We start from the raw sequence: 26,941 nt of genomic DNA, 5'->3' as shown, positions 1-26,941 counted from the left end.
GTGTTCCCTTTTCTCCATAACTTCCCCAGCATCTGTGTTCTTTTTTTTTTTTTTTTTTTTTTTTTTTTGAGTTTTTAATAGTAGCCATTCTGACTGGTGTGAGATGGTATCTCATCATGGCTTTTATTTACATTTCTCTAATGATTAGTGATACTTAACATTTTTTCATTTGTTGCCAACTGTATATATTCTTCAATGAGGTGTATGTCAGATTTTTTGCCCATTTTAAAAGTGGGGTTTTGGGCTGGGCACAGTGGCTCACGCCTGTAATCCCAGCACTTTGAGAAGCCAAGGCAGGCAGATCACCTGAGGTCAGGAGTTCGAGACCATTCTGGCCAACATGGTGAAACCCCGTCTCTACTAAAAACACAAAAATTAGTCAGGCATGGTGTCGGACACTTGTAATCCCAGTTACTTGGGAGGCGGAGGCAGGAGAATCGCTGGAACCTGGGAGGCAGAGGTTGCCGTGAGCCGAGACTGAACCATTGCACTTCAGCCTGGGCAACAAGAATGAAACTCCGTCTCAAAATACATACATACATAAAATTGGCTTTTTGTTTTCTTTTTGTTGAGTTTGAGGAGTTTTTTCTTTGTATATTTCGATGACAAGTCTTTTATCAGCCATGTATTTCACAAATAATTTCTCCCAGTTTGTGGCTTATCTTTTTATTCTCTTAATTGTTTTTTTCAGAGTAGAAATTTAAATTTTAATGAAGTCCAACTTATGAATTTTTTTCTTCTGTAGATTGTGCTATTGGTGTTGTATATGCAAACTTATCACCAAATTCAATATCATATAGAATTTTTTCTGTTTTCTTCAAGAAGTAGTTTTGTAATTTTGCATTATATATTTAGATCAATGATTCGCTTTAAGTTTTGTTTAAGGTGTAAGGTTTGTGAATAAGTTTTTCTTTTTCCACATTGATGTCCAATTGCTTCAGCAACATTTTCTTTTTATGTATATCTTAAGGATAATCAATGTAATATTTTCTGAAAACGTGACCTTTTTCCCATTTAATTGGCTCTTCTTTGTCAAAGATCAGTTGACCTTATTTGTGTGGATCTATTTCTGGATTTGTTATTCTGTTTCACTGGTCCATCTGTCTATACTTTAACCTGTACCATACTACCTTTATTACTATAGCCTTTATGATAAGTCTTGAAATGAAATAGTGCAAGTGCTCCACCTTCTTCAGAATTTTAGTTCTTCTTCAGTATTAAAGGCTATTCTAGGTCTTTTGCCTTTCTTTAAACATGTTAGAATCAATTGTCAATTTCTACAAAATAGATGATTGGGATTTGGATTTAGATTACTCTGAATCTGTTAATTAAGTTGGGAAGAATTGACATTTTATCAATATTGAATAATATGAACATGTAACAATATTGAGCTTTCAATTTCTGACTATTAATGATCTCTTCATCTTTTTAAGATCTTCTTTGATTTTCCATTGTTTTATAGTTTTTTACATATAGGTCTTGTACATACTTTGTTAATTTATATCTTTGTATTGAATGTACTATGGTAAATGGTATTGTTTTCTAAACTTTGAATTCCTATTATTCATGATGAGATGTAGGAAAGAAATTGACTGTTGTATATTGACATTAGATCCTTTAACCTTGGCATCATTACTTATTAGTTCCAGTGGAGTTTTTTGTTGTTGTTAATTCATTGGAATTATCTGCATAGATAATCATGCCATCTGTGAATAAAGATGTTTTATTTCTTCCTTCCCAATCTATATATCTTTTATTATTTTTATTTTTTATTTTTTTGCCTTATTGCACTTGCTAGTATTTCTAGTATAATGTATTATAGGAGGAATGAGATAAGATATCTTAGACTTATCCTCATCTTCAGGGGAAAGTGTTTAGTTTTTCACCATTAAGGATAATGTTAGCTATTGGTTTTTAAAATTTCCTTTGTGAAATTGAGGAAATTTTTGTCTATTCTGAATTTGCTGAGTTTTTATCATAAATAGCAGTTGAATTTTGTCAAATACTTTTCCTGTGTCAATTAATATGATCATATGACTTTTCCCATTTTCACTCTTAATGTGACAGATTATACTGTTTTATTTTCAAATGTTGAATTTGCCTTCAGACATGGAATAAATCCCATTTGTTCATGATGTATAATTTATTTGATGCATTGTTTGTTCTGTCTTGCTAATATTTTGTTGAGATTTTGTGCCAGTGCTCAGGAGAGATATTGGTCTCTAGTTTTACTTTCTTGTAATATCTTTATCTGATTTTGGTATTGGGATAATTCTAGACTCAGAATGAGTTAGGATGTGTTTCCTCTGCCTCTGTTTACTAAAAGAGATTGTAGAGAATTGGCACAATTTCTTTCTTGAAAATTTGTTAGAAATAATCTTGCCACCATCTGAGCCAGATGATTTCTTTATTGGAAGGTAATTAGTAATTGAATCAATATATTTAATATATATGGAGACATTTAGGTTATTTATTTCTCCATGTGTGAGTTTTGGTAGTTTGTGTATTTCAAGGCATTGGTCCATTTCCTCCAAATTATCAAATTTGTGAGCATAGAGTTGTTCATAATATTCCTTTATTATCCTTTTAATCTCCAAGAAACCAGTGTCATGGTGACTTCTTTTCATTTAAGATATTGGTAATTTATGTTTTCTGTCTCTCTTTTTTTTTTGCCAGTGTCTTACTCTGCCACCCAGGCTGGAGTGCAATGGTGTGATCTCTGCTCACTGCAACCTCTGCCTCTTGGGTTCAAGTGATTCTCATGTCTCAGCCTCCCGAGTAGCTGGTATTACAGGCATGCTCCAATACACTTGGCTAATTTTTTTTGTATTTTTAGTAGAGATGAGGTTTCGCCATTTTGGCCAGGTTGGTTTTGAACTCCTGGCCTCAAGTGCTTTGCCTGCCTCGGCCTCCCGAAGTGCTGGGATTACAGGCGTGAGCCACCGTGCCCGGCTTCTTTTTCTTAATTAGCCTGAATAGAAGTTTATCAATTTTACTGATCTTTTAAAAGAACCAGTTTTTGTTTCACTAAGTTTCTTTATTATGTTTCTGTTTTCAATTTTATTGCCTTCTGCTCTAATTTCAGATGCTCCTTGACTTATGATAGGCTTGTGTCCCAATAAATCCACTGTAATTTGAAAATATCATAAATCAAAAATACATGTAAAGCACCTGACCTACCGAACATTATTGGTTAGCCTAGCCTCCCTTAAATGTGCTCAGAACACATACATTAACCTATAGTTGAGCAAAATGATCTGGCAACAAAACACACTATGGAGTATTGATGGTTTACCCTGAGGATCACATAGCTGACTGAGAGCTGTGGCTTGCTGCTGCTGCCCAGCATTAATTGAGAGTATTGTCCCACATATTGCTAGCACAGGGGAAGATCTAAATTGCAAATTGAAAATACAGTTTCTACTGAATGCATGCATATTGCTTTTGCACCATTGTGAAGTCAAAATAATCATAAATGAAACCATCTTAAGTTGGGAACTGTCTGTATTATTCTTTCTCTTCTGCTTGCTTTAAGCTTATCTAGTTTTTTCTTCTCTAGTTTTCCAAGGCAGTGGCTTAGGTTGGTTTTTGATATTATATAATTTTCTTACCTAATATATTTACTTAATGCTATGAATTTTTCTCTAAGCACTGCTTTTCCTGCGTCCCACAAATTTTGATGTTCTATTTTTATTTTCATTTAGTTCAAAATAGTTTACAATTCCTTTTGAGGCTTTTTCTTTGACTCATACGTTCTTTAAAAGTGTGTTGTTTAATCTCTAAATATTTTGAAATTTTCCAGCTATCTTTCTGTTGATTTCTAATTTATTTCCACTTTGGTGTGAGGCCTACTTTGTACAATTTCTATTCTTTTAAATGTGTTAAGGATGTTTTGTGACCCAGAATGTGGTCTATCTTGGTGTGTATTCCATCAGAGCTTGAGAAGAATGTGTATTCAGTTGTGGTTTGATCGAGTATTCTGTAAATATTAATTAGATCATGTTGATTAATCATACCATTTAGGTCAACTATATCTGTATTAATTTTCTGCCTGCTCACACTAGCAATTACTGACAGGGGAATGGTGAAGTTTCTAAGTATAATAATGGTTTGGACTTGTCTATTTCCCCTTTTAGTTTCAACCATTTTGCTTCATGTGTTTTGATTCACTTTTGTTAGGTATACACATATATACACATATTTACCATTGTTATATCATCTTGAACAGTTGACCCCTTTATCATAATCTTTATCCTTGATACTTTTCCTTCTTTGGTAGTCTGCTTTGCATGAAATTAATATAACCACTTCAGCTTTATTTTTATGAATGTTAGCATGGTATATCTTTCTCCATTCCTTTACTTTTAACATATCAGAGTTATTATATTTAAAGTGGGCATTGTTATTAGAACAAACACCAAATAAAGTATTTTGCATGCTGGGCTTAAAACCTAGATGACAGGTTAATAGGTGCAGCAAACCACCATGGCACTTGTATACCTATGTAACAAAACTGCACATTCTGCACAGGTATCCTGGAACTTAAAGTAAAATAAAAAAGAAATAAATAAAAATAAATAAAAAATTAAAAATAAATTAGCTGGGTGTGGAGGCAGCCACCTGTAGTCCCAGCTACTCAGGAGGCTGAGGCAGGAGAATTAAAATAAATAAATAAATAAATAAATAAATAAATAAATAAATAAATTGGGCTTGTTGTAGACAACGTATAGTTTGGTCTTCCTTAAAATTCAATCTGACAACTTCCATCTTTTAATTGGTATATTTAAACAATTTATATTTAAAGCAAGTATTGATATATTTGAATAAAAATAAACCTATGTTTGTTAACTGTTTCATATTTGTTGTCAAAGGCTTCTTTTTGGTCTTTCGTAGTTTTATTTGAGCAATATATGTAATACCATTTTATCTTTTCTCTTAGAGTATTAACTATACTTCTTTTTTTTTTTTTTTTTTGAGACAGAGTTTTGCTCTTGTTGCTCAGGTGGGAGTGCAATGGTGTGATCTTGGCTCACCGCAAACTCTGTCTCCTGGGTTCAAGCGATTCTCCTGCCTCAGCCTCCCAAGTAGCTGGAATTACAGGCATGTACCACCATGCCCGGCTAATTTTGTATTTTTAGTAGAGATGGAGTTTCTCCATGTTGGTAAGGCTGGTCTCAAACTCCTGACCCCAGGTGATCCACTGGCCTTGGCCTCCCAAAGTGCTGGGATTATAGGAGTGAGCCACCACGCCCAGCCTAACTATATTTCTTTAAAGAATTTTTGTACTGGTGCCCCTAAAGTTCACAGTATACATTTTTAACTATTCTAAATACACCTTCAAATAACACTATTTCTCTTTGCATGAAATATAAGAATATTATAACATAGTATTCTCAGTTCCTCCCTACTGTCCCTTGTGATGTAGCTGTCATTCATTTTGCTTACCTGTATGCTATAATCACCTATACATTGTTACTATTATGATTTTAAACAGGCAGTTATTGTTTTTTTAAAGATTATATTTTATTTAGTCAAGTATATCTAAAATATCATTTCCACATGTAATCAATATGAAAAATTTTAATTAAGTATGATATGTTTTCTTATACTATGTGTTTGATATTCAATGAATTTTTTTATTATTATACTTTAAGTTCTAGGGTACATGTGCACAATGTGCAGATTTGTTACATATGTATACATGTGCCATGTTGGTGTGCTGCACCCATTAACTCGTCATTTACATTAGGTATATCTCCTAATGCTATCCCTCCCCCTTCCCCCCTCCCCACAATAGGACCCGGTGTGTGATGTTCCCCTTCTTGTGTCCAAGTGATCTCATTGTTCAATTTCCACCTATGAGTGAGAACATGCGGTATTTGGTTTTCTGTTCTTGCGATAGTTTGATGAGAATGATGGTTTCCAGCTGCATCCATGTCCCTACAAAGGACACAAACTCATCCTTTTTTATGGCTGCATAGTATTCCATGGTGTATATGTGCCACATTTTCTTAATCCAGTCTGTCACTGATGGACATTTGTGTTGATTCCAAATCTTTGCTATTGTGAATAGTGCTGCAATAAACATACATGTGCATATGTCTTTATAGCAGCATGACTTATAATCCTATTGTTTACATCAATTAAGAATTTGGAAAGAATTTAGAATCCTTTCTAAAATAAATTTCCTTTTATTTTACCTTAATTTACACATTCTGTGATTATCTTCCATGATTTATGTAGATCCAAGTTTCTGACTTATATCACCTTCCTCTTGCTTGAAGAACATTTTTTAACATACTCTGCAGGGCAAGTCTGCTGGTGATGAATTCTCTGAATTTTTGCATGATTTTTTTTTAATCTTCACTTTTGAAGGATAATTTCCCTGCATCTAGAATTCTAGATTGGTCACTTTTTTCAACATTTTATATATTTTACTTCACTTTCTTTATTAATGTGTGGTTTCTGAAGAGAAATCTGCTGTATTTCATCCTGTTCTCTATAGTTAGGTGTTTCCCTGCCCCGACTCTGGCTTTTTCAAGATTTTCTCCTTGTCTTTGGTTTTTTTTGCAGTTTGAATACAATATGCCTAGGTGTTGTTTCTTTTGTTTTTTGTAAGGAGTGGCATGTATTTATCTTCTTGATATTCTCTGAGCTTCCTGGATCTGTGGTTTGGTGTCTGTCATTAATTTTGAAAAGTTATCAGTCAATATTACCTCAAATATTTCCTCTTCTCCTTTCTTTTTTTTTCTTTATGGTATTCCAATTATGCATATGTTTGTTATACTTTTTGCTTTTTCATTCTTTTGGTTCTTTACATTTCAGTTTGGGATGTTTCTGTTGACTTATCTTTCAGCTCACTGATTCTACCATTTTTACATTTCTAGCATTTGCTTTTGATTCTTTCTTAAAATTTCTATCTTTCTGCTCATATTACCCATCTTTTATTGTGTGTTGTCTTCTTTTTCCATTAGAGGCCTTGAACTCTTAATCACAATTGTTTATCTCTCTCCTGACATTCCACATCCAATCCATCAGCATGTCTTATTGGCTTTACTTTCAAAATAAATTAAACTCAGGCACCTCTCACCATTTTTGAAATAACCCTAATACAAACCCCTGTTACCTCGTCAACTGCAATGGCTTCCTAACTTATTTTGTAACTTTTGATCTTTGAGTTCTTCCAACAGCCAAGAGTTCTTCCAAAACTATAAACTCTATCATTGGCACTCCTCTGCTCTGTGGAAAGCAGTGGCTTCTCATCTCTTTTAGAGTACAACGCAAGCTGTCACCTTAGCTGGCATGGCCCTGTGGGATTGGCCTCCCTTGTCTTACTTTTCCCTTGTTCAGGCTGCTGTGACCTTCCCTGGTCTTTGGCTCTTGCTAGAAACCTTCGAGCCCATTTCCTTCCCAGTGTCAGCATTTGTGTGTTGCTTGTTTACCTTCCTCACTTCATTCTGGTTTCTACAGCACAGAGAGGTAGTCCCTGATTTAAACATCCTCTTCCCCTGCTTTCCACTTTGTTTTTCCCCCTAGCACTTACCATTATCAGACATCATATGTTTATTTGTTTATTGTCTATCTTCCTCATAAAAATATGACGTTGTGAGGGTAGGGATTTGTCTTTTTGCCCCAGAGCAGTGCCTGACTCTCAATAACTGTTGTATTAAGTGAATGAATAAAATTAAAGCTGATTCAAAGTGAATGAGCATGTGTACATTTTACATAAGTGATACATGACATTCTTCCATTCCTTGGGGGCTCTTTTAACCATTCTCAGCCAGTTGTAGTACCTTTAAAAATCATCATGAAGATGATTTTGAGAACTAATTTTGGCAGGAGATAGCAGTTTTAGTCTATCTGCTCCATGTGCAGAATAATAACCTATTTTACTACATCTGATATTCAAGCACTAGAGTCTATTAATAGGTAAATAATTTCCAAAAATAAAAGCATCAGGGGGAAAACAGGGAAATTATTTTTGAAATTATTTTTCAAAAATGTGTGCATTTTTGAAATCTCTAATAAGAAATGTTATAGCTGATAATTCCAGCAATTACAGAATCATGATTGTATCCATACTGGATCAATAGAGGCTCTGGCTTATATAATAATTTGCCCTCTAAGGGTTCTAGAACCCCACATGTAAACACAGAACAGATTTATATTGATTGACAGTGCATGTAGGTTTCTACAGATCGTGCCAGTCAGTGTTTCCTAAGGCAGTTGTGCCATGGTAATTAAAATTATGGGCTCTGAAATCAGCCTGCCTGGGTTCAAACCCCATCTTCATGTGTCAGTTTCCTTGGCTATAGAAAGGAATACTAATAGCACCTACCTTACATTGTGGCTTTGAAAATTACATGGTGTAACTTAGTCAAGAGCTTAGATGAGCAATTGGGATCTGGCAAGTGCTCAATAAATGTTAGTTTATCATAATAATAATAATTATTATTACTGATTGCAAGCAAGACAAACTGGTTCTCACTTCAGCAGAAAAAGAAATTATTGAAGTAATTTTGGTTTGATCACAGATTTAATGTGAAGGATGAATAACCAGGCTCGGAAAACAGATAGAAACCAAGAGGCAGTCAGCATGGCATAGCAGCCAGCACTTCATCAGTGTGATGCCTTGGGGGCAGCCTGGCAGGAGCCACTGCCTTCACTCCTGGACTGCAGATCCACCACAGGACAGCAGGCTGAATTGTCCTGTGTCCAGACTTCACAGTCGCAGGGGAACAGGCTGCATGCAGGTGGGGCCCAGGTCACCTACCTTCACCCTAGAGTCCGGAGCCACAGACAACAGTAATTGTCCTTCTAGCTTTTGTGATGGAAAGCAAGTCCTGGCAACCACCAACTCATGTACTGGGGAATTCGCCAAATGTAGGAAGGCAACTAAGATGCTGGGAAACCAAGAATTCACAAGTGAGTGTTACACCAATTAGTTAATTCATTACAGATTTCAATATTTTCCAAAAAACATCCTACAAAGAATAGCTCACTTTAATATACTCCAACAAATGACGAAATCTCTCCTTGGTCATCAGCTTTTCTAAATTTCTGTAACTTTAGGTGATTCTGAATTTCTTAGTGATTCTGAACTTCTAGAAGATTCTGAAACTGAAGAGTCTTACTTTGGGATGTATTCAAATCCTGGAGATCAGTCACATCAGTCCGTGCCCTTTTTCATTATGTAACATGAAACAGAAAGACCTTTCCAACTTACCTTGGGAACCTGCTCCTACAACAGGGTGTGTCATCCCATTTAATAAAGGAAGAGTTATATTTGCACTGTGACCCCTCATCTGAGGTCATCGGGACCGTGCTGTACTCCCTAGCTGCACTGTAAAGGGATAGACAACAACCTTGTCTCCCTCTCCCAGTCATTGTAATCTGTATCAGAGTGCATCATTAGATGAATGAAGACGGAAATGTTCCCATGGTCAGCAGGTGGGGAAGGCAGGACTTGCTCCTCGGAATCAATGAAACCTAGTTCATTCTAAGACTTGGGGAGAGCAGCTTTGAGGAAATGGGGCCCCTAAACTTGCCATGTGGGAGAATTTGGGGGATGGTAAATCGGGCATCCTTTATCTACTAAATGTAATCTTCACTTTCCCACCCTCCAATTTTTCTCAGTTGGGCTTGAAATTGTTTTTGCTTGTTACACTTTATGGGAAAAGAAAGGGAAATCCTAATAAGGTCCATGCCAGCAAAACTCTAGAAGAAGAAACTAAGAATTTCAAATTGGCAGTTTGTTCATGAGAAAAGACGAGGTTAAAGGATTTTGTTAAACAGATGACCAAAATAATTACTGGAAACTTCTGCTTCTGGACAAGGTGGAGTAACAAGGGCTACATCTACCTTCCCACCAGAAAACACAATAAACAAACAAAAACTGGACAAAACACTGGACATGACACTGTTGTCTTTAAACCTTGGACATCAATCAGTGCAGGATGGTATTTCATAAGAAAGGGAAAAAAATTGGGGTGAGCCTTCTGATTGCTTCCAGCCTGGAGAGAAGTTTCAGGCCACAGCAAGTTGGGAGGAACCTAGGTGTAAGTATATATATAGGGTAGAACATCATAGTTGCCAAATGAATGGCACAGGAAAGAAAAACTACAAGAACAGGGGAAGTAGAGCCATAAAACTAGAGTGGGGTCTAAGATTCACTATGGATGAAATGGGGTGTTAATTGGGTTTTCAAGGCCAATGCAAGAGGAGGCATAGAAAAAGAACAAGGTGGTGTTGGGAAGTATTATAAAAAGAGGCACAGGCTCATCCTTGTTTTATAAAAAACAAAGGCTTTTGGAGGGGATTTGTAAAGATAGGTTTGAAAAGTACTTTGAGACTATTTGTGGAAATTCATGAATCTTAGAGTTTGATTTTATTCAGGAGATCAGTAGCTTTTAAAATGTAAAATAAAACCAGTAAACTCTATCTAAAATAAGTTCTTCCCCTAATCCCAGCATAAAAAATACATATAAAAGCATAGCTGCTTTAGACAAAATGGGGGGTACGAGATGACCAGAAACCTCAACAGCACCACCTCTAGTAGCACCGTAGAACTGCCAAGAGTTTTCAGAGTATAGTTAATTCCTGCTGATGGCTAAGGCAGTCATTGTTGCAGAGAAGATTGAAGATAGGTGAGATCAGTTAATTGGGTTGGAGGGAAGACTGAAGATAGGCAAGAAGACAAATTAGGAACTGTTGCAATGATCTAGGCAAGAAGGAACCTATGAACTAGGAGGGAGGCTTAAAGACAGCAAGGAGGGGACTATAGGCAGGGACATGTAAGGAAATGCTCAGTGGGTTAAGGTGAGTTTGTAGATATGAAAGGAGAGAAGGAAAGAACATTAAGTAGCTTTAAGTGAACCAGATAATTTATAGTTCCTTGACCTGAAACATTTAGAGGCTGTAATAACACTAATAATAATAATAATCTGTAATTGCATGAATTACATAGTGTAATGATACATCATGATATAATGGTCTTACCAATGCTTTACAATCAATGACATTGTGGTACTGAGGCTTTGGAGGCAGACAGACCTTGATTCAAACCTCTGTGCTGCCCGTGGTATGACCTTGAGCATGGTAGTTAATCTGAACTTCTTTCTTTTCTGTTAAATGGGGGACAATGACAGTACTTACCTTATAGTATTTGAAGGGAGAGTGTTAGAATTGATACTGGGGAGTCTCTCCAGAGAAAGTTTTATTAGTTATTGTCTTTATTTAATTCTTAATTAATCAGCACTCCTGTTTTCTTTAACATGTTGAATTTAAAAGCTCAGTGTATTTCTTTGTCTTGCCTCTTAATACCTCATGAATTATTGAGAAACAAAAGAAAGTGATTATGCAAATGTTCAAAATATCTAATAATACATGAAAGTAGTCATGGGAAACTGGAGAGAAATAACTTTACTGATATTATACTAGTTTTTTTCTGGAAGCATAGCATATTAAGAAAAAAGCTCATTTCAACGAAAGAAAATGTAAAAATTAGAGTGCATTAGAAGCATAATCCAATGAATTCTATTCCTAATGAATACTCAGGCAGTATGTTAACTTTTTCTGAGATACAATAGCCAAGCCAAAAAATTTGAATGGAAAAAACAGATGATTAAACAAACTGAAGTAATTAGAGGTAGTCTTTGAAAATGCCTCATTAGGCATTTGACTCATTAGGACAGATCTTTTGATTTTAGGGCCAGGACATAATTGTTTAAGCAGTTGATGTGTCTTCAGCTCCTTTCACCTTGTCACAAGTTGTCCCCTATACCGCCTTTCTACCTAGCTTCCAAGTCCAGGCAGACTTTGAAGAGATTCCTTAGGGCTCACCTCCCCTAGAGAGTGCCCTCCGTACCATCTCTTTCCTTTTCCTCCTCATTCCTGTTGCCTGTGTTTATTGCTTTAATAAATTCCCCTAAGTTAATACCTCCTAGGTGGATTAGAATCATTCAAATCCACCTTGATTACTGCTAAGTGGAAATTTTATACTCAGCCTTTCTAAATCCTTACAACAATGTGATGAGGATATTACAGTTGCTTTAACCCAAGGAGATGAAATTCAAACTGGTGGCATTTCACACTTACAGTGGGCTTGCAGGATGAAAGAGAGCTTGGTATCTCGATCCCTTATCTAAAACAGGTGGGTCTTGTTAGAAAAATCCTTCAATCATTTTTAAGGTTAAAATTTTGAAAAGAGGTACAAAGAAATTTGCTTTGATGCAAATATTGTCTAGTCAGTTATGTAACTTGAGAGATAATGACAGTGTACACTAGCTATCCAGGGCACAATATCTCTGTTGTGCAGTTGAATATACTGCTCAACCATTCTGGAAAACGGCATGCTCGTGTGTGAATGACAATGTATCTTGTGTGTATGGCATTCCAAGCCAACATGTTGGTCACTGCAAGTAAACTTCTTGACTGTCAAGAGGCTGCCTGTTTAATATTTGCATGATCTAAACTAATTGTTTCTTTTGTTTTTTCCTCTGCTTTATGAACTGGTAGTTTGACCTTTTGGTTTCTCCCCTGAGAGTTAACAAAAGTTAGACAGTCGGGGGGTGAACTTAAGTAAAATCCATATCACTCTGTGTTGTTGGTCTACTAACAATTCAAGACAATGTCTTGGTAGGAAGCAAGGAATGAGTTTTAAATTTGATCTTTGAATTTCAATTATCCATGCCACTCCTGTGGTCCACCATTCTATATAATTAAGAATAAGCTGTATGTTCCATAGTGACACAACCTGTTGTTTCTGATTTGCCGTTTTCACTTAACCTGGGGTAAAACTGAAATAGAAGTCAGGTCACTTTCTTTTCTACCTTCTTCCACTCAATTCTAGTTAGATATTTTTGAACTTCTATAAAATGTCTATGCAATATTATCACCAATAATGTGTAAAATCACTACTGCTATGTAGAAGAGGATTCATTCTTCATTGAACCATACCCTTGGGATCCTATCACATGCAGTTGATCATATACTATGTATAATTTTCTAATTTTTTTTTGTTTGTACACTTTGTAGGGACTTTGGAATTTGGAAAATATAGTACATTTTGGGTATATGTATTAGTCCATTTTCATACTGCTATAAAGAAATACCTGAGACTGGGTAATTTATAAAGAAAAACAGGCATAATGAACTCACAGTTCCACATGGCTGGGGAGGCCTCACAATCATGGCAGAAGGTGAAGGGGAAGCAAAGGCACGTCTTATATGGCAGCAGGCAAGAGAGCATGTGCAAGGGAACTGCCCTTTATGAAACCATCAGATCTCGTGAGACTTATTCACTGTCATGAGAACAGCACAGGAAAAACGTGCCCGCATGATTCAATTACCTCCCACTGAGCCCCTCCCACAACATGTGGGGACTATGGGAACTACAATTCCAGATGAGATTTGGATGGGGACACAGCCAAACCATATCAGTATATTAAAGAAAATATTTGTTAGTGCTAAGTGAATCTACTTTCACCTACTTGATTATTTGATGATTTTATAAATAGTCATCTCTTTCCTCATCTTTCCAATTGCATTTTGTTGTTCCAAAGCCCAAACCTGTGTGTCTTGTGTTCAACAACCTGAATCATACAGTTGTGAGATGTAAATGGGTGTGGTGGTTCCACTTACTTCTTCACATAGTACTATAACTAAGCCATCTAAGTAGTTTGCTCCTAAATTCCTCCAAGAAGGGAAATATCATGATTTGATTTAAATGTGACATCCTTTCTTAGAAACGTTTTCTTTGTCTCCTTCTTCCCCAGTCACTTCCTCCCATCCACTGTGCTTTCGGCAGTTCATTTGTTCATTAATTCATTCAACGAATATTGAATAACTTTTGATCAATGTCTTCCTCCCTCCAAGCTGAAAACTTGATGGAGGATAACATGATCTGTCTTTTTTTACTACTGCATCTTCCGTGAACATACATTGTAAGTATTGAACGGATTTTTACTAAATGAAGAAATACTTTGATGAAATATTTTTGATAACTGCCAATATCAGTTTCTGAATTGATTCTAAAATTCTTCTGCTGGAAAGTGGATTAGCTTTAGTATGACTGCTGAAGCCTTTTAAAGTGGGTGATAACACTACATTTTGTTTTGTTTTATTAACCTAAGTGCTTTGGAATCTTTTTAAAGGAAGACAAATTACATTTATGAAAGAAGCATATTATTTTTAAAGTACTTTATTTTTAAAAGGTAAAATGCTTGTGTAGTTATAATTTGGTAACTCTTGATTTCACCTTAGGAAAAACAGTATCACCTTCTAACCATTTCTTTTTTAGTCAAATCACTTGCTTTTATTTCTTTCTGTAGATCTGCTATTAAAAGATTGTAATCACTGCTGCATCTTTCCTGTAAGACTTGATCACATTATTAATTTCTTTGTAAACTTGTAGAATAGGGGTATAAATAGTATTTGGGTAATACACTGACTAATACTGAAGAACCAGGCATTTTCTTACCCCAGCCCTCACACAAAGTAGGGAAATACAAGTTAGAACTCATCTCAAAACTCTGACCTCAGAATTTCCTGAGAAATCTGAACCGAGAAAGATTCTTTGCTTTTGACATTTTTTCCCTGGTTTCCACCGCAAGTCTCTTGCTCTTACATTTTTTTTTTTTCTAGTGTTTCAAACAGAGGTTGGTAGAGTCGTATAGAACAATCTCAGCATTGGAGAGGCTCCTGGAGGTCAACTAGTGCAAATGCTTTCTGGATAATGGAATCCTTTGGGAACATCCCTTGAAAGTCTTCATCTAGCCTATTCTTGGAAACCCCCAGTGATCCCCCTCATCATTTCCTATGATGGGAGCTTCTATCTTTGTCATCAGCTCTGACTATTTCAAACTGCTTCCTTACATTGAGCTGTAACTAACTAAAAAGTTTCCACACCCTGCTTCTGTTTTAGCCTTTGGGCTCATAAAGAACAAGTTGAACCCGTCTTCTGCAGAACAACTCATGTACAGGAGATGCTCAGGTTTCCTCCATGTTTTCCTTTCTCTAGGCTAACCCTTCTTTGTTCCTCATTTGCTCACTATATGACCTGATTTCATGTCTCCTTACCCTTCTAGTTACCCTAACTTGAGTAGGCTTATTTTTCTTATAGTTTCAGGATCCAGCAATGAGTGTGATACATCAGGTATGCTCTGATGAGTTGAGAGTAGAGTGGACATATCATCTCCCTTAGTTCAGATATTGTGATCTCATTGGCAAATCTGGCAATAAAAGTTGAAATGCCTGACCAAGGACAATGGCTGGTCAGGTGCCATTGTTCTCATCTTTTACTTTTAGGTGTCCCTCAGTTTGTTAAGTTAGCACCTACATAGTGTCCTGAAACTTGTTCAATTTGTACCTACATAATAGATTAAATTCAAAATCTCTGCTTAACTGAAAACAAAAGCAAACTTCTTTTCAGAGCCAGAATCTGGAATCATACTTAATAGAGAATGATCTTGTACAAGTTGGATCATCTCTTTAAGTAACGGTTTCTCAAACTTACAAGATTATTGTGAGAACTAAATTAGTTCTAAAGTGTTTCCATGTAAAGTGTATGTAAATGCTTAAAATATGTAGTAAGTTCTGAATGCATATTACTAATAATAATCTTTATTATAATGTTTACTATTTCATGAGAAATGCTTATTTTAATACTGAGCAAATAGGAAGAGTTCATGGCTTCTCTATGTTTTTGAAGTGTCATTTAATATATTATATATATATATTTATATGTATAAAACATATATATATATTTCAGTTACACATTTGTCCAAATACGTTTGCAAATTAAAACAAAACAAGACAAAGTTCTCACACTAGTTATTTGTTATAAAGTGATAGAACAAGTGATATGTTATAAAGAGCATTTATTTCTCATGTCTTTGGTATTAAAAATAGTTGTATTAACTTTGTATCAAAATGATTGCTTCCTTCATTTAAATCTAAGAATTATTGCTGTCTGATAAATATTGGAGAGATTAACTTTTTTGAAAATATAGAAGCTCTTTGTCTTTTTAAAATAGTTGTTTCTGGCAGATGTTAATACATTTCGGCAGCACAGTATGGCCTTTTTCAGGTTAAGGTGCTGAGCCCACACCTCAAAGAATCACTGCAAAAAGATTGGATCCCCCCTCTTCACCCCATTTCATAATTTAGTTAGTGAGAACCACAGCTGGGTAAACCTTTGGGGGGAAATTATCAAATAAAACAAACTCTTTTTAGAAGTTTACAACTTTTATGTTAGGAAAAAACAAACACATTTGTGAAAAGCTTAAAATCCAGTAAACGACTTGAGGGACTTGTGGTAATCCTAGGGTGATGAGGAGCAGGTTAGTAGCAGTGAAGGACTTAGCACCCCAGGGGGCCAGAGGCTGTAATATACCTTACGAGCAAGTCATTCTTATTTAGTCTTTCCCATTAAGAAGTCTACTTGGACTAAATGCTTTTAAAAATGCCCTTTTAATTTACTATTAAAAGAATATTCCTAGCAGAAGTAGTCTTTGATGCTAAATCATATTTTAGGAATAACTAAAATTAGAATTTTGTTCTTTTTATAACACTCGTTACCTACACACATCCCTACCTGGTGTGTCAGAGTCAGTTTGTACGGGCTCACCAAAGCCTACTGTTCAATTTTCAGGAGTTTTGTAAGCCATTTGATGTCAGACAAGTGGCCTGAAGTTTGTTATGGTGGCAGTATTTACACCATGAAAATTGGCAACTGCTACAAATAGAAGTCTTTTTCTTCTTCTCTTGGAGAGCCACTTGTTAAACACTTACCAGCTCACCTGTGCTTGAAAGTATTTCTTCAAATGAAATGAAAGATGGTTAGCTTTGAAAATTTTTTGTATAAAAGTTTACATGGGAAAAAAATATACTAATTGTTTTTTCTTCCCCCTGTGTTTTCAGGGATACGAAAAGACCGAAGAGGAGGGAGAATGTTGAAACACAAGCGCCAGAGAGATGACGGGGAGGGCAGGGGTGAAGTGGGGTCCGCTGGAGACATGAGAGCTGCCAACCTTTGGCCAAGCCCGCTCATGATCAAGCACTCTAAGAAGAACAGCCCGGCCTTGTCCCTGACGGCCGACCAGATGGTCAGTGCCTTGCTGGATGCTGAGCCCCCTATACTCTATTCCGAGTATGATCCTACCAGACCCTTCAGTGAAGCTTCGATGATGGGCTTACTGACCAACCTGGCAGACAGGGAGCTGGTTCACATGATCAACTGGGCAAAGAGGGTGCCAGGTAAGAATGCGAAGCTCAACTTTTAAGAGTCAATAGCTTTTCAAGAACTGGTTGTGATGTCTTGGGAGAAATAGTGGGGAAAAAAGAAGCAATAACATGTTATGTAATAGGTTTCAAGGTTATAGGAGATGTGTTCATTTTCAGTATCAATACACTGTAATTTTCCTGGAGATTAGGAAATAATATTTTAAAATAAAAATCCAGAAGACTAAAATTTTTAAATTGACATAATTTATTTTTAACCCATCTTATTTACCCAAAAGATTTAGGGTGGACACTACATGATAAAACTATTTAATAGTATATGTTCACATTAGCAGAAACTTGTAACACTAAATGATCTACAAAAGTTCTTAATATTAATGACCTTTGTTCAAAACATCTCAATTATTAATAAAACAATGTTATCTTAAAAAGATTTTTAAGATTGGGTGTGGTGGCTCATGCCTGTAATCCTAGCACTTTTTGGGGCTGAGGTGGGAGGATTGCTTGAGCCCAGGAACTTGAGGCCAGCCAGGGCAATGTGGCTAAACCCTGTCTCTACAAAAAATTTTAAAAAATTACCTGGGTGCAGTGGCACACACCTGTGGTCCCAGCTACTGGGGAGGCTGAGGTGAGAGGATGGCTTGAGTCCAGGAGGTTGGAGCTACAGTGAACCGTGTTTGTGTGGAGTGCCACTGCACTCCAGCCTGGGTGACAGAGCAAGACTGTCTCAAAAAATAAACGACAAAAAAAAAGTTAAGAAAGATCTTTATGGATTAAAGAGATAATAATAAGTTTACTTACTGAATGCCAATTATTTATCCAACCTGGTGTATGCTTAGTATTTTAGGAGAAAGAGAAAGGCAATGGAAAAACAAATTAAGGTATCATCCCTGAAAGAAACTTTTAGAAAGACACAGTGGCTGAAGTGATACCTTGTTCCTTCAGCTGATTCTCTCAGAACTGGTGTTATAGTAAAATTGGACTGTTACTCCTGTTGTTCAGGGAGAAGAACTCAAGTCTGTATGGAAACAAGACTAGAAAATGGCTTTCTCCCTGCCCCAGTGTATCCATTCAGGAGCTAATGTAGATGAACCAAGGCAAGAGGAAGTTAAATTTTTTTCTGGGCTTATAGACTCAATGAGTGATAGATTTAGTTGGAGTTTTTCTCATTTGGTTTCTTTTAATAGATGAAATTAATTGTTTCCTACGAAGCATGAAATGTTTAATATGAAACTAAAAAATGTGGAGTTTGTACTTGCATTTCAACGGTCACTGCTGTGTTACAGGCCAAGTGAACTTATGTCTGGCCTTAGAGAATCTTACATGTATTTGCATCTATCAGCATATAAACATGTGGGCCGTAGAATAAGAAGCCAGCAGTACCAGAACCCAGCCTTGTTAGAGGCCACCATTTTGGTGGTTTGGGTGGTTATTAGGTTACATGGAAGCATGGAGAATAATAGGCAAATGTAGGTTTTCAATGTCAGTCGAACTGGCAAACAAAAATTCCTGATCATCTTCAGAATGAAAAGTTTTCTTGAGTACCTACATATTTTGGCATTTTTATATGAAGCAGATACATTATAAGTTAATTGTTGGAATATAAATGTAATGTGGCTGTAAGTTTTTTCTTTATATTTGTTATTGCCTTGTTCTTATATTTTAGGGAAAGAGAAACAAAGAAACTAATGGTCATATATTTGAGAGCCAACTCTTGGTTGCTATTCAGTTTTATTTTCCTGTAAACATATATTTTCCCTCATGAAATCTTGGTAATGTTAGCTCTGGAGTACTGCTGAACTGAAGTATAGACATTTTCTTACATATCAGTAGATTCTCGTCATGGCATTTTTATAATAATAAACTATCAAAGAGCATTAGTAACAACTGGAATTAAGCTCAAATACATTACCAGCAGTTGAAGAATTCACATCAATAATCTTCTGAATTTAGGAATAAAATGGAGAAGTCAAGGAAAGGAAAATATTATACACAGGCTAGCAATTGTTCAAATATAATTATTAAAGCCAGAGTTAGACAAACTTATGGCAATAAGATATGTAATAAAACCACTCTATAACTTCATCATGTTAGTTATAGAGACCTGCATGATTCCAAAATCCTTAGACCAATAAACTATGTCTTCTTACTGGATAATTAAAAAAAATTATAAAGGCAAAATGAAATTATATATGTGTGTGTTTGTGTGTGTTCCGTGGGAATACAGCTGTTGTAAATCAAAGGCCTACTTGTCTGACCAAGCAGAATAAAAATAGTCATTGATTTTAAAGAGACGAAAAATGAGGGAAGAAAAAAGTCTTCTGCAAAAGTTCTACAGATGGTTGTCAAGCTTTTCAGAAAAATACACAAAGCAACATTTTGAAAAGGATTTATATCTTTTATATATTCAAATACCATCTGTTATTTAAAAAATATAGCCCACACTGAAAATCTAATATAGACAATATAACGTTTATGAAATAATAGCTTGAGAATGACAATAATAATAGTAATTTTAAAAAAGAGAAAATAGGCTGGGCACAGTGGCTCACACCTGTAATCCCAGCAGGTGTGGGTGGGTGAATTACCTAAGGTTAGGAGTTCAAGACCAGCCTGGCTTTTAAAATGGCAAAACCCTGTCTCTACAAAAAAATATAAAAATTAGGTGGGCTTGGTGGCACACACCTGTAGTCCCAGGTACTTGGGATGTTGAGGTGGGAGAATTGCTTGAACCTGGGAGGCAGAGACTGCAGTGAGCCGAGATCCCACAACTGCACTCCAGCCTGGGCAACAACGAGACTCTGTCTCTAAATAAATAAATAAAGAAGGAAATAGTAAACATCATTAGTAAGAAGAATAGCAAACAGTTCAGCTCTGGAAATACCCAGAATTAGCTATATGATACAAAAACCCTCATGGATCATTTGGATAATCCTCAGAATATCTGTCAATATAACAAAAACTATGAATTGACTTCATTTTGAATGATGAATTTTTAACAAAAATAGTCCATACTTTGGGCTATCTTAATAGTTCTAGAAGTGCTTTCTTCTTCTTTTTAATTAACAGAATATTATCAAAATTTTCAAATGTTGATGATTATAAATTGAATTTTCCTTTTCATTAATACCTGGGGCTTATTTTTTGACTTGATACATTTCTCTACTCAGAATTAAGATGTGCAGAGCTTTAGGATAAAATGCATCATAAAAGTGTGAGAGTCAAGTTCCAATCTGTAAAGTACTTCTAGTAGACCTGGATAAAGATGACCTTAAGAAATGATTTTTTTTTTTCTCTTTGCAGTTTAAAAACAACAGTAGCAATAAGAATGATAAAACCTACAAAGCCAGCTCTGATAAAAGATGCTTTTTTATAACACAATCTACTTTTTGATATTTATCTATAGAGAAGATTTTCTCCTTATTGTTTGCTGAAATTTGTTTATCTTTAATAGGAATTTTATAGCCTTATCCCTGGGTAGAAATTCAGTTTTTTAAAAAGTAGATTACTAAATCTTAATTTGCTATTATTCTACACATGGTAAAACTAGTCAATAACTGTAATATCATTGAGCTGAAGGTTAAAAAGGAAAAAATATGACTGACTGAAAGAGTGGTTGTATTTTTGATTTCAGCATCACACTCAATTGCATCATTCAGTGGTTCATTCTTAGTTTTGGTGTTAATGAAATACATCTGAGATTTTTTCCCCAGAAGCTTGAATTGTGTCACCACAGTGTCCTTTTGATTTATTAAAAGTTAAGCCTTTTCCAAAATTCACCATAATTTTACATGTCTCAAAAGCAATGTTATACTTCAAGTTTGTGTTATAATTCTATATATTTTATGAAGATTTTGATAGATGTCTAGCCCTGAGTTTTTTATTGCCTGTTAAATACTTATAACCAAAAGTGTGACAGCCTCATGAGCTGCTGCTGGGCACAGATCTGAGAGAGTACACTGAGAGTGTTGGCCCAGGAAGAGGAAGAGAGGACAAGGGGCAGTTCAGTGGCAGCTTGGCTTTGTGTGAAACATGCCACCTTAACCACTTCCTCATTCTTTTAGTGGCAAACTAGGTGACCTTCTCCTTCCTCTTTCCTGCCAAGTCCCCCTCTACTCAACACTCTAGAAGGCCCCTCTTCCTCCTCAGTCCTGACTCCCTGTCATTGACTTCAGGCGGCCTCCTTGCTCCGTTTTGGCCCCAGGGGTAGACAATCTACTCTTTCTGGACATGCCTCCCAGCAGCCCCAAGTTCAGGTTTCTTGGCAGTTTCTATGTTGTCTGGAGGATGCATGGTTGTGTGAGTTATTCCAGGGCTCAAGGCCCGTTTTGTGTCTGTGTTCCCCAGGAATCCAGGAATTTGCTTCTCTGCCTCTCATCCTCATCCTCATCATTAAAATTAGCAGATTTGAGCTCAGGAAATGCTTGAATCAATGAATAAATGAACAAATGACAGGTGATTTTTGAAAGTCTTGAGTTTCAGAAGTCTCTGAGCCCTGTTACAGCTCAATTTTCCCATAAACTAGAGCTGCTCTCTAAGGCTGTGACATTTCTCCTTTTTCTTCTCCTCAAAATCTACCTGTTGTTCTGATATCTCCCAGACAGTCACCTTAGTGAGACTCCATTTCCATTTCCAACCTCTCTTTTGTAAGGGACAGAGAAATAGCTAGAGGAATATGGAGCCATGCACTCTGAGGACTTTAGCAGGCTTCAACTGTCTATTTACAAGTGAGTTTCACTTAGTGAATGAAATTGGAAACTTGAAGTGGGTAGAGATGAGGGTTCTGGGAGAGGATGTAACACCTCAATCTGGGAATTGGGAGCATCTTCAAAGGCACACACTCAATTCTGGGAGTTCCCTGTAGATTCCAGAGATTTAGGAGGGCTTCCCAGGACTCTGCTTCCCAACCTGTCATTGGACCAGTAGACCCTGCTGTCAGGCTGTTGTGGTGTCCAGCAGCATGCTTTGGCAAGGTAATGAAAGATAACATGACATGGACGTATGGGAGACATCCTGGAGAGATGACAGAAGCCTCTGTTTAAGGACAAGATTTGCCATTTAGATTTTGCACCCACTGTATAATAAGAGCCTTAGGATTGGGCTGGAATCGCCCTAGCAGGCATGATAGCAACCCCTCAGGACTGGCAATATGCAGCTTTTTTGCAAGTGTTCCATGTCCAAGTCACCCCACCCAGCTTTCTACTGCTCCTGTGGAAGCTCTGGTGAAACTCAAGGAAAGCAGCTGTTGTTGACTGGATTTTTCTTTCACATGAAACTTTGAAGCCTCATAGATGCTTATTGGCCTGGATGCTATTAAACCTTAAAAAATCCTTTTTTTCATCTTGACAGTATTTGAGAAACATGTCAGGGGCATTTTGCCCACCCTCCTCCAGGTTCTGTGTCATTGGGTGATATGGTTTTCCTGTGTCCCCACCCAAATTTCATCTTGAATTCCCATCTGTTGTGGGAGGGATCTGTGGTAGGTAATTGAATCGTGGGGGCAGGTCTTTCCTGTGTTCCTGTGATAGTGAGTAAGTCTCAAGAGATCTGATGGTTTTAAAAAGGGGAGTTTTTCTGCACAAGCTCTTCTTCTCTTGTCTGCCTCCATGTGAGATGTGCCTTCCACCTTCGGCCATGATTGTGAGGCCTCCCCAGCCACATGGAACTGTATGTCCATTAAACCTCTTTCTTTTGTAAATTGCCTGGCCTGGGATATGTCTTTATGAGCAATGTGAAAACAGGCTAATATAGTGAGTCTCGGTCAGGTTGTGTTTATGTTGAACATGGTGGACTCGTGGTGCTTGGTGTCCCCAGGGCGCCCTGTGGGGAAGGTTGGCCTGTGGCTTTGCTACTTCCAGGCGGTTTGACATGGAGAATGTGTGTTTTAAGTAATAGATATATTATGATTGAAGTGTGTTACAGGCTGAATTGCATCTCCTCAAAAAGGCATGTTAAAGCCCTAACCCCCAGTATCTCAGAATCCGACCTTCTTTGGAAATAGTGCCTTTATATAGGTAATCAAGTTCAAGTGAGGTCATTAGCACCAGCCCTAATCCAATAAGGACCGGCATTCTAATGAAAGTGGAAATTTAGACACAGAAATAGACATGCACAGAGGAAGATGACATGAAGAGACACAGGGAGAGGACAGTCATGTGACTGGAGTGCTGGGTCTGCAAGCTGAGGAATGCCAAGGTTTACTGGCCAACATTGGAAACTAGAAGGGGCCAGAGTGGATCTCCCCTGAAACCTTGAGAGAGAGCATGGCCTTGATTTCAGATGTCTAGCCTCCAGAACTGTGAGGCATACATTTCTGTTGTTTTTGAAGCCACCTAGTTTTTGATACTTTGTATGGGAGCCCTTGGAAATTAATACAAAGTGTATTAAAAATAGAATTTTCTTCTATTGTATTTTTGAAGCAAAAGAAATAAGGAGCTATTGATTTAAGGAAGAAGGTTTAGCTCATCTAGTAGAGACTTGGCTAATCATTTACTCTCATGTATTTCTTTTCTGGCCACCCAAGTGGTTCACTGAACTGGCTTAGAAGTTGATTTATAATTGTAAGAGTTTCACGCATCAGAAGTTGATTTATAATTGTAACAGTTTCATGCATCTACCTCATAAATACCTTGTAAAAGATTTTAACCTTCAGAATAATGCTTTCCTCTGGTACTTTAGTAGTTTGTCCTTTTTTTTGCATCTTTGATGCATTTGAATTCATTCTGGTATGCTATGTGAGGTGGGGCTCCAACATGGTTTTCATACAGATGACTCCACCATTGTTTCATTTTCATTTGTTGAACAGCCTCCTACAGAAGTATTTTTCAGACTTCTTTTATACTTGACTTCCAAGTTTACTATTGGTTAAGAGCTTTCAAGTAGGGGGAAAGATAGGACCCATTGGCCTACTTGTTTGATTATTTTTTCCAATTGTGAAATCAAAAATTTAAAAAAACTTATTTATTCAAAATTATAGTTTCACTTAATTTATATTAACTGCATAGATAGTGTGATTCATGTGTCCTGCTTGGACGTATTTAGTAACTTTTAATTAATCTTAGAAATAAAAGATAGAAATCCATGAGACTTGAGACATTTAAATAAGACCAGTACTGATAGGTAATCTGGTGAAGTACCATTTGTTTGTAATAGGACATCAAAATTGTTCCCCAAGAGTAAAGGATGTTCCATTCTCACTTTTCCCATCTGTCCTCCCAAATTCTTTCATTCTTCCTACCGCTTTGAACCAACTTGAAAAGTTAGTCCACTCAGAGCCTCAGCTGTTAACTTTTAGCCTCTGCAAACAAACTAGCTGTTTCCCTCTTTGTCCCTTTACCATCAAACTCAGTTGCTTCTCCTACTCCTCTCCCTTCTTGCCAGGGTCTCCACCCTTGTTCCTTATTCGACAGTGGAATCATCTTTGTGCCTGACTCATCTTTACTGTGTACCACTGGCCCCTCCTCTTCACCATCTCTAAATTTATGCTTCTTTCCTGTTCCACTGTCACCAGCTTGGTCTACATCCTACTTTATCATTTGGATTTAGGTCCCACCCTAATCTAGTATGACTTCATCTTAACTTGATTACATCTGCAAAGACCCGATCTCCAAATACAATCACAAGTAAAGGTTCAGGTGGATGTGAATATTAGAGGAGACAACACTTCAATTAACAGTTTGGCATTAGGACTTTATTATCTAGCTTAGTAATTGCTTTAACAGGTAAATAATAGTATCCCCTAAAGTTTAAAATGCAGAATCAGATTATGCCTCAGGGTACCTAACCCCTAAGTTAACTTTTCTTCAACAGAGTCTTGGGAAAGACCTTTGTAAAAAGGCTGGTGACCATTTTATTTGATTTCTACTTTCCAATATTATCTGCTTAAGTCAGACAATCTCCTTGGCCCACCCTTTTCCCTGCCATTCTCCCCTTCACATAATGTCTTAATTTTATTTTTCCCTTGTTTTATTCCCTGAACTCCCTTCTCTCTATTCGGATTCTCTACTCATTTTTTCCCCTAATGAGACATCTGACTTCCTACTTCCTTTCTGAAACTTCAAACTGCTTAGCAAATACAATTTTGAATTGAGTTTGCTGTTACAGAACAACTAGTCCTTGGTCCAGAGTATCTTGCAGGACTGAATCCACTGGGGTCTAAGACACAATAATAACTCTTAATTATTTTCTTCTTTCTTTCATGATGTATTTGTTGCTGGATGATGAGTTTATATTATGGTTGAATTTCCTTTTTGAAATGAAAAGGTGAATAGTCTTTATTGGCTGGGTATCTATTTTTATCCAGAAGACTTTGCAAATGAGAAGTATTTCTACAATCTGAGTTTAATTTGCTTAAGCCGTGAACTTGTTCTTTAAAAGTTGTATATGTGCAAAATAAATTTAAATTAAATAAATCATATTTTAATGTAGTCAGGGTAACATTCATTTAAATAAAACCTATGACAAATAACCACGTGAAGTTACCACTCCTTTAACAAAACAAGTGTTCTCCTTTTTTATTGAAATATTATTTTTCACAAATTGAGATTCCTTAATGTGATGGCCACTTGGGCTGACTATAGTATAGCTGCGTTCTTAGAATGACCCTGAAACCATGTGGCTTCTCCAAGATACATGTGACTGACTTTCTGAGGTGACTGCATTGAATCCTTCTGGCTTAATTTATTCTGCATCCAGATCCCTGGAAGCCATTTATCCCCCACAGTGGTGTGTATTTAGACCCATTGTGTGCTAACCTCTCTCTGCCCCTAAGTATCAACATAGCTAAGCCAAAGTTCCAACTTTACTGCCTACAAGGGAGGTTACATCTTAGTGATGAAAGAGGTTAATTTTCTTTAGGAGTTGAAGACCAGAGAACTGCAAAAAGGGGAGAAAATAGGTGTGGCCTCTAATGAGAACTAAGTGAGTGAGAGAATAGAAAACAGTGAGGACCGGCCGGGCGCGGTGGCTCACGCCTGTAATCCCAGCACTTTGGGAGGCAGAGGCCGGCGGATCACAAGGTCAAGAGATCAAGATCATCCTGGCCAACACGGTGAAACTCCGTCTCTACTAAAAATACAAAAAATTAGCCAGGCGTGGTGGCGGGCGCCTGTAGTCCCAGCTACTCGGGAGACTGAGGCAGGAGAATGGCGTGAACCCGGGAGGCGGAGCTTGCAGTGAGCTGAGATCGCGCCACCGCACTCCAGCCTGGGCGACAGAGTGAGACTCCGTCCTAAAAAAAAAAAAAAAAAAAGAATACAGTGAGGACCTTGGAGGGAATCTTACAGTGGAGCAGAATTAAAAGAGAAGAATTCACCTGTTTCCTATATAACTCCCTAGAGAAAGCTCACTGAATATATTTGAAATTTGTTTCATACCACTTTTATGTTATTGCCTTCTTTCACAGGAACCAGAGAGCTCTAACCTGTAGATTTGCGTGGTTGTCTTTACTTTAGACTACAGTCTAAACTGACTGTTTATTTTTGGCACAATTATTACTTCTCTCCTCTTACCCCGCCCTTTCTTAATTACCCCCATTAGGCATTTTTCTTGCTAGCATGAACTAAATCCCCTGTCTCAAGAACATGGTTGTCTCAAGAACATGGTTGCACATTGAAATAGAATGTTAATTCATGACGAAATTAACTATTCCTGATTGGGAACCCCTAGTTCCAGGGAATCTTAGGGTTTCAATTCTGTTGCC

At 36.9% G+C, this 26,941-nt stretch overlaps 1 protein-coding gene across 5 annotated transcripts in view; it reads left to right on the top strand.

Annotated features, from left to right (window-relative positions):
* Positions 1–26,941, top strand: part of ESR1 (estrogen receptor 1) — a 412,991-nt gene that overhangs the window by 241,411 nt on the left and 144,639 nt on the right. For all 5 annotated transcript variants that reach the window (XM_025384525.1, XM_025384527.1, XM_025384524.1 and 2 more), the window contains one exon: positions 16,921–17,256. In XM_025384525.1, the coding sequence (XP_025240310.1) occupies positions 16,921–17,256 (336 nt within the window). The remainder of the gene's footprint in view (positions 1–16,920; positions 17,257–26,941) is intronic.

This window comes from Theropithecus gelada, chromosome 4 (genome assembly GCF_003255815.1).
Source record: "Theropithecus gelada isolate Dixy chromosome 4, Tgel_1.0, whole genome shotgun sequence".
Taxonomy (NCBI): Eukaryota; Metazoa; Chordata; class Mammalia; order Primates; family Cercopithecidae; genus Theropithecus; species Theropithecus gelada.
This window is presented reverse-complemented; position numbering and strand designations above follow the sequence as displayed.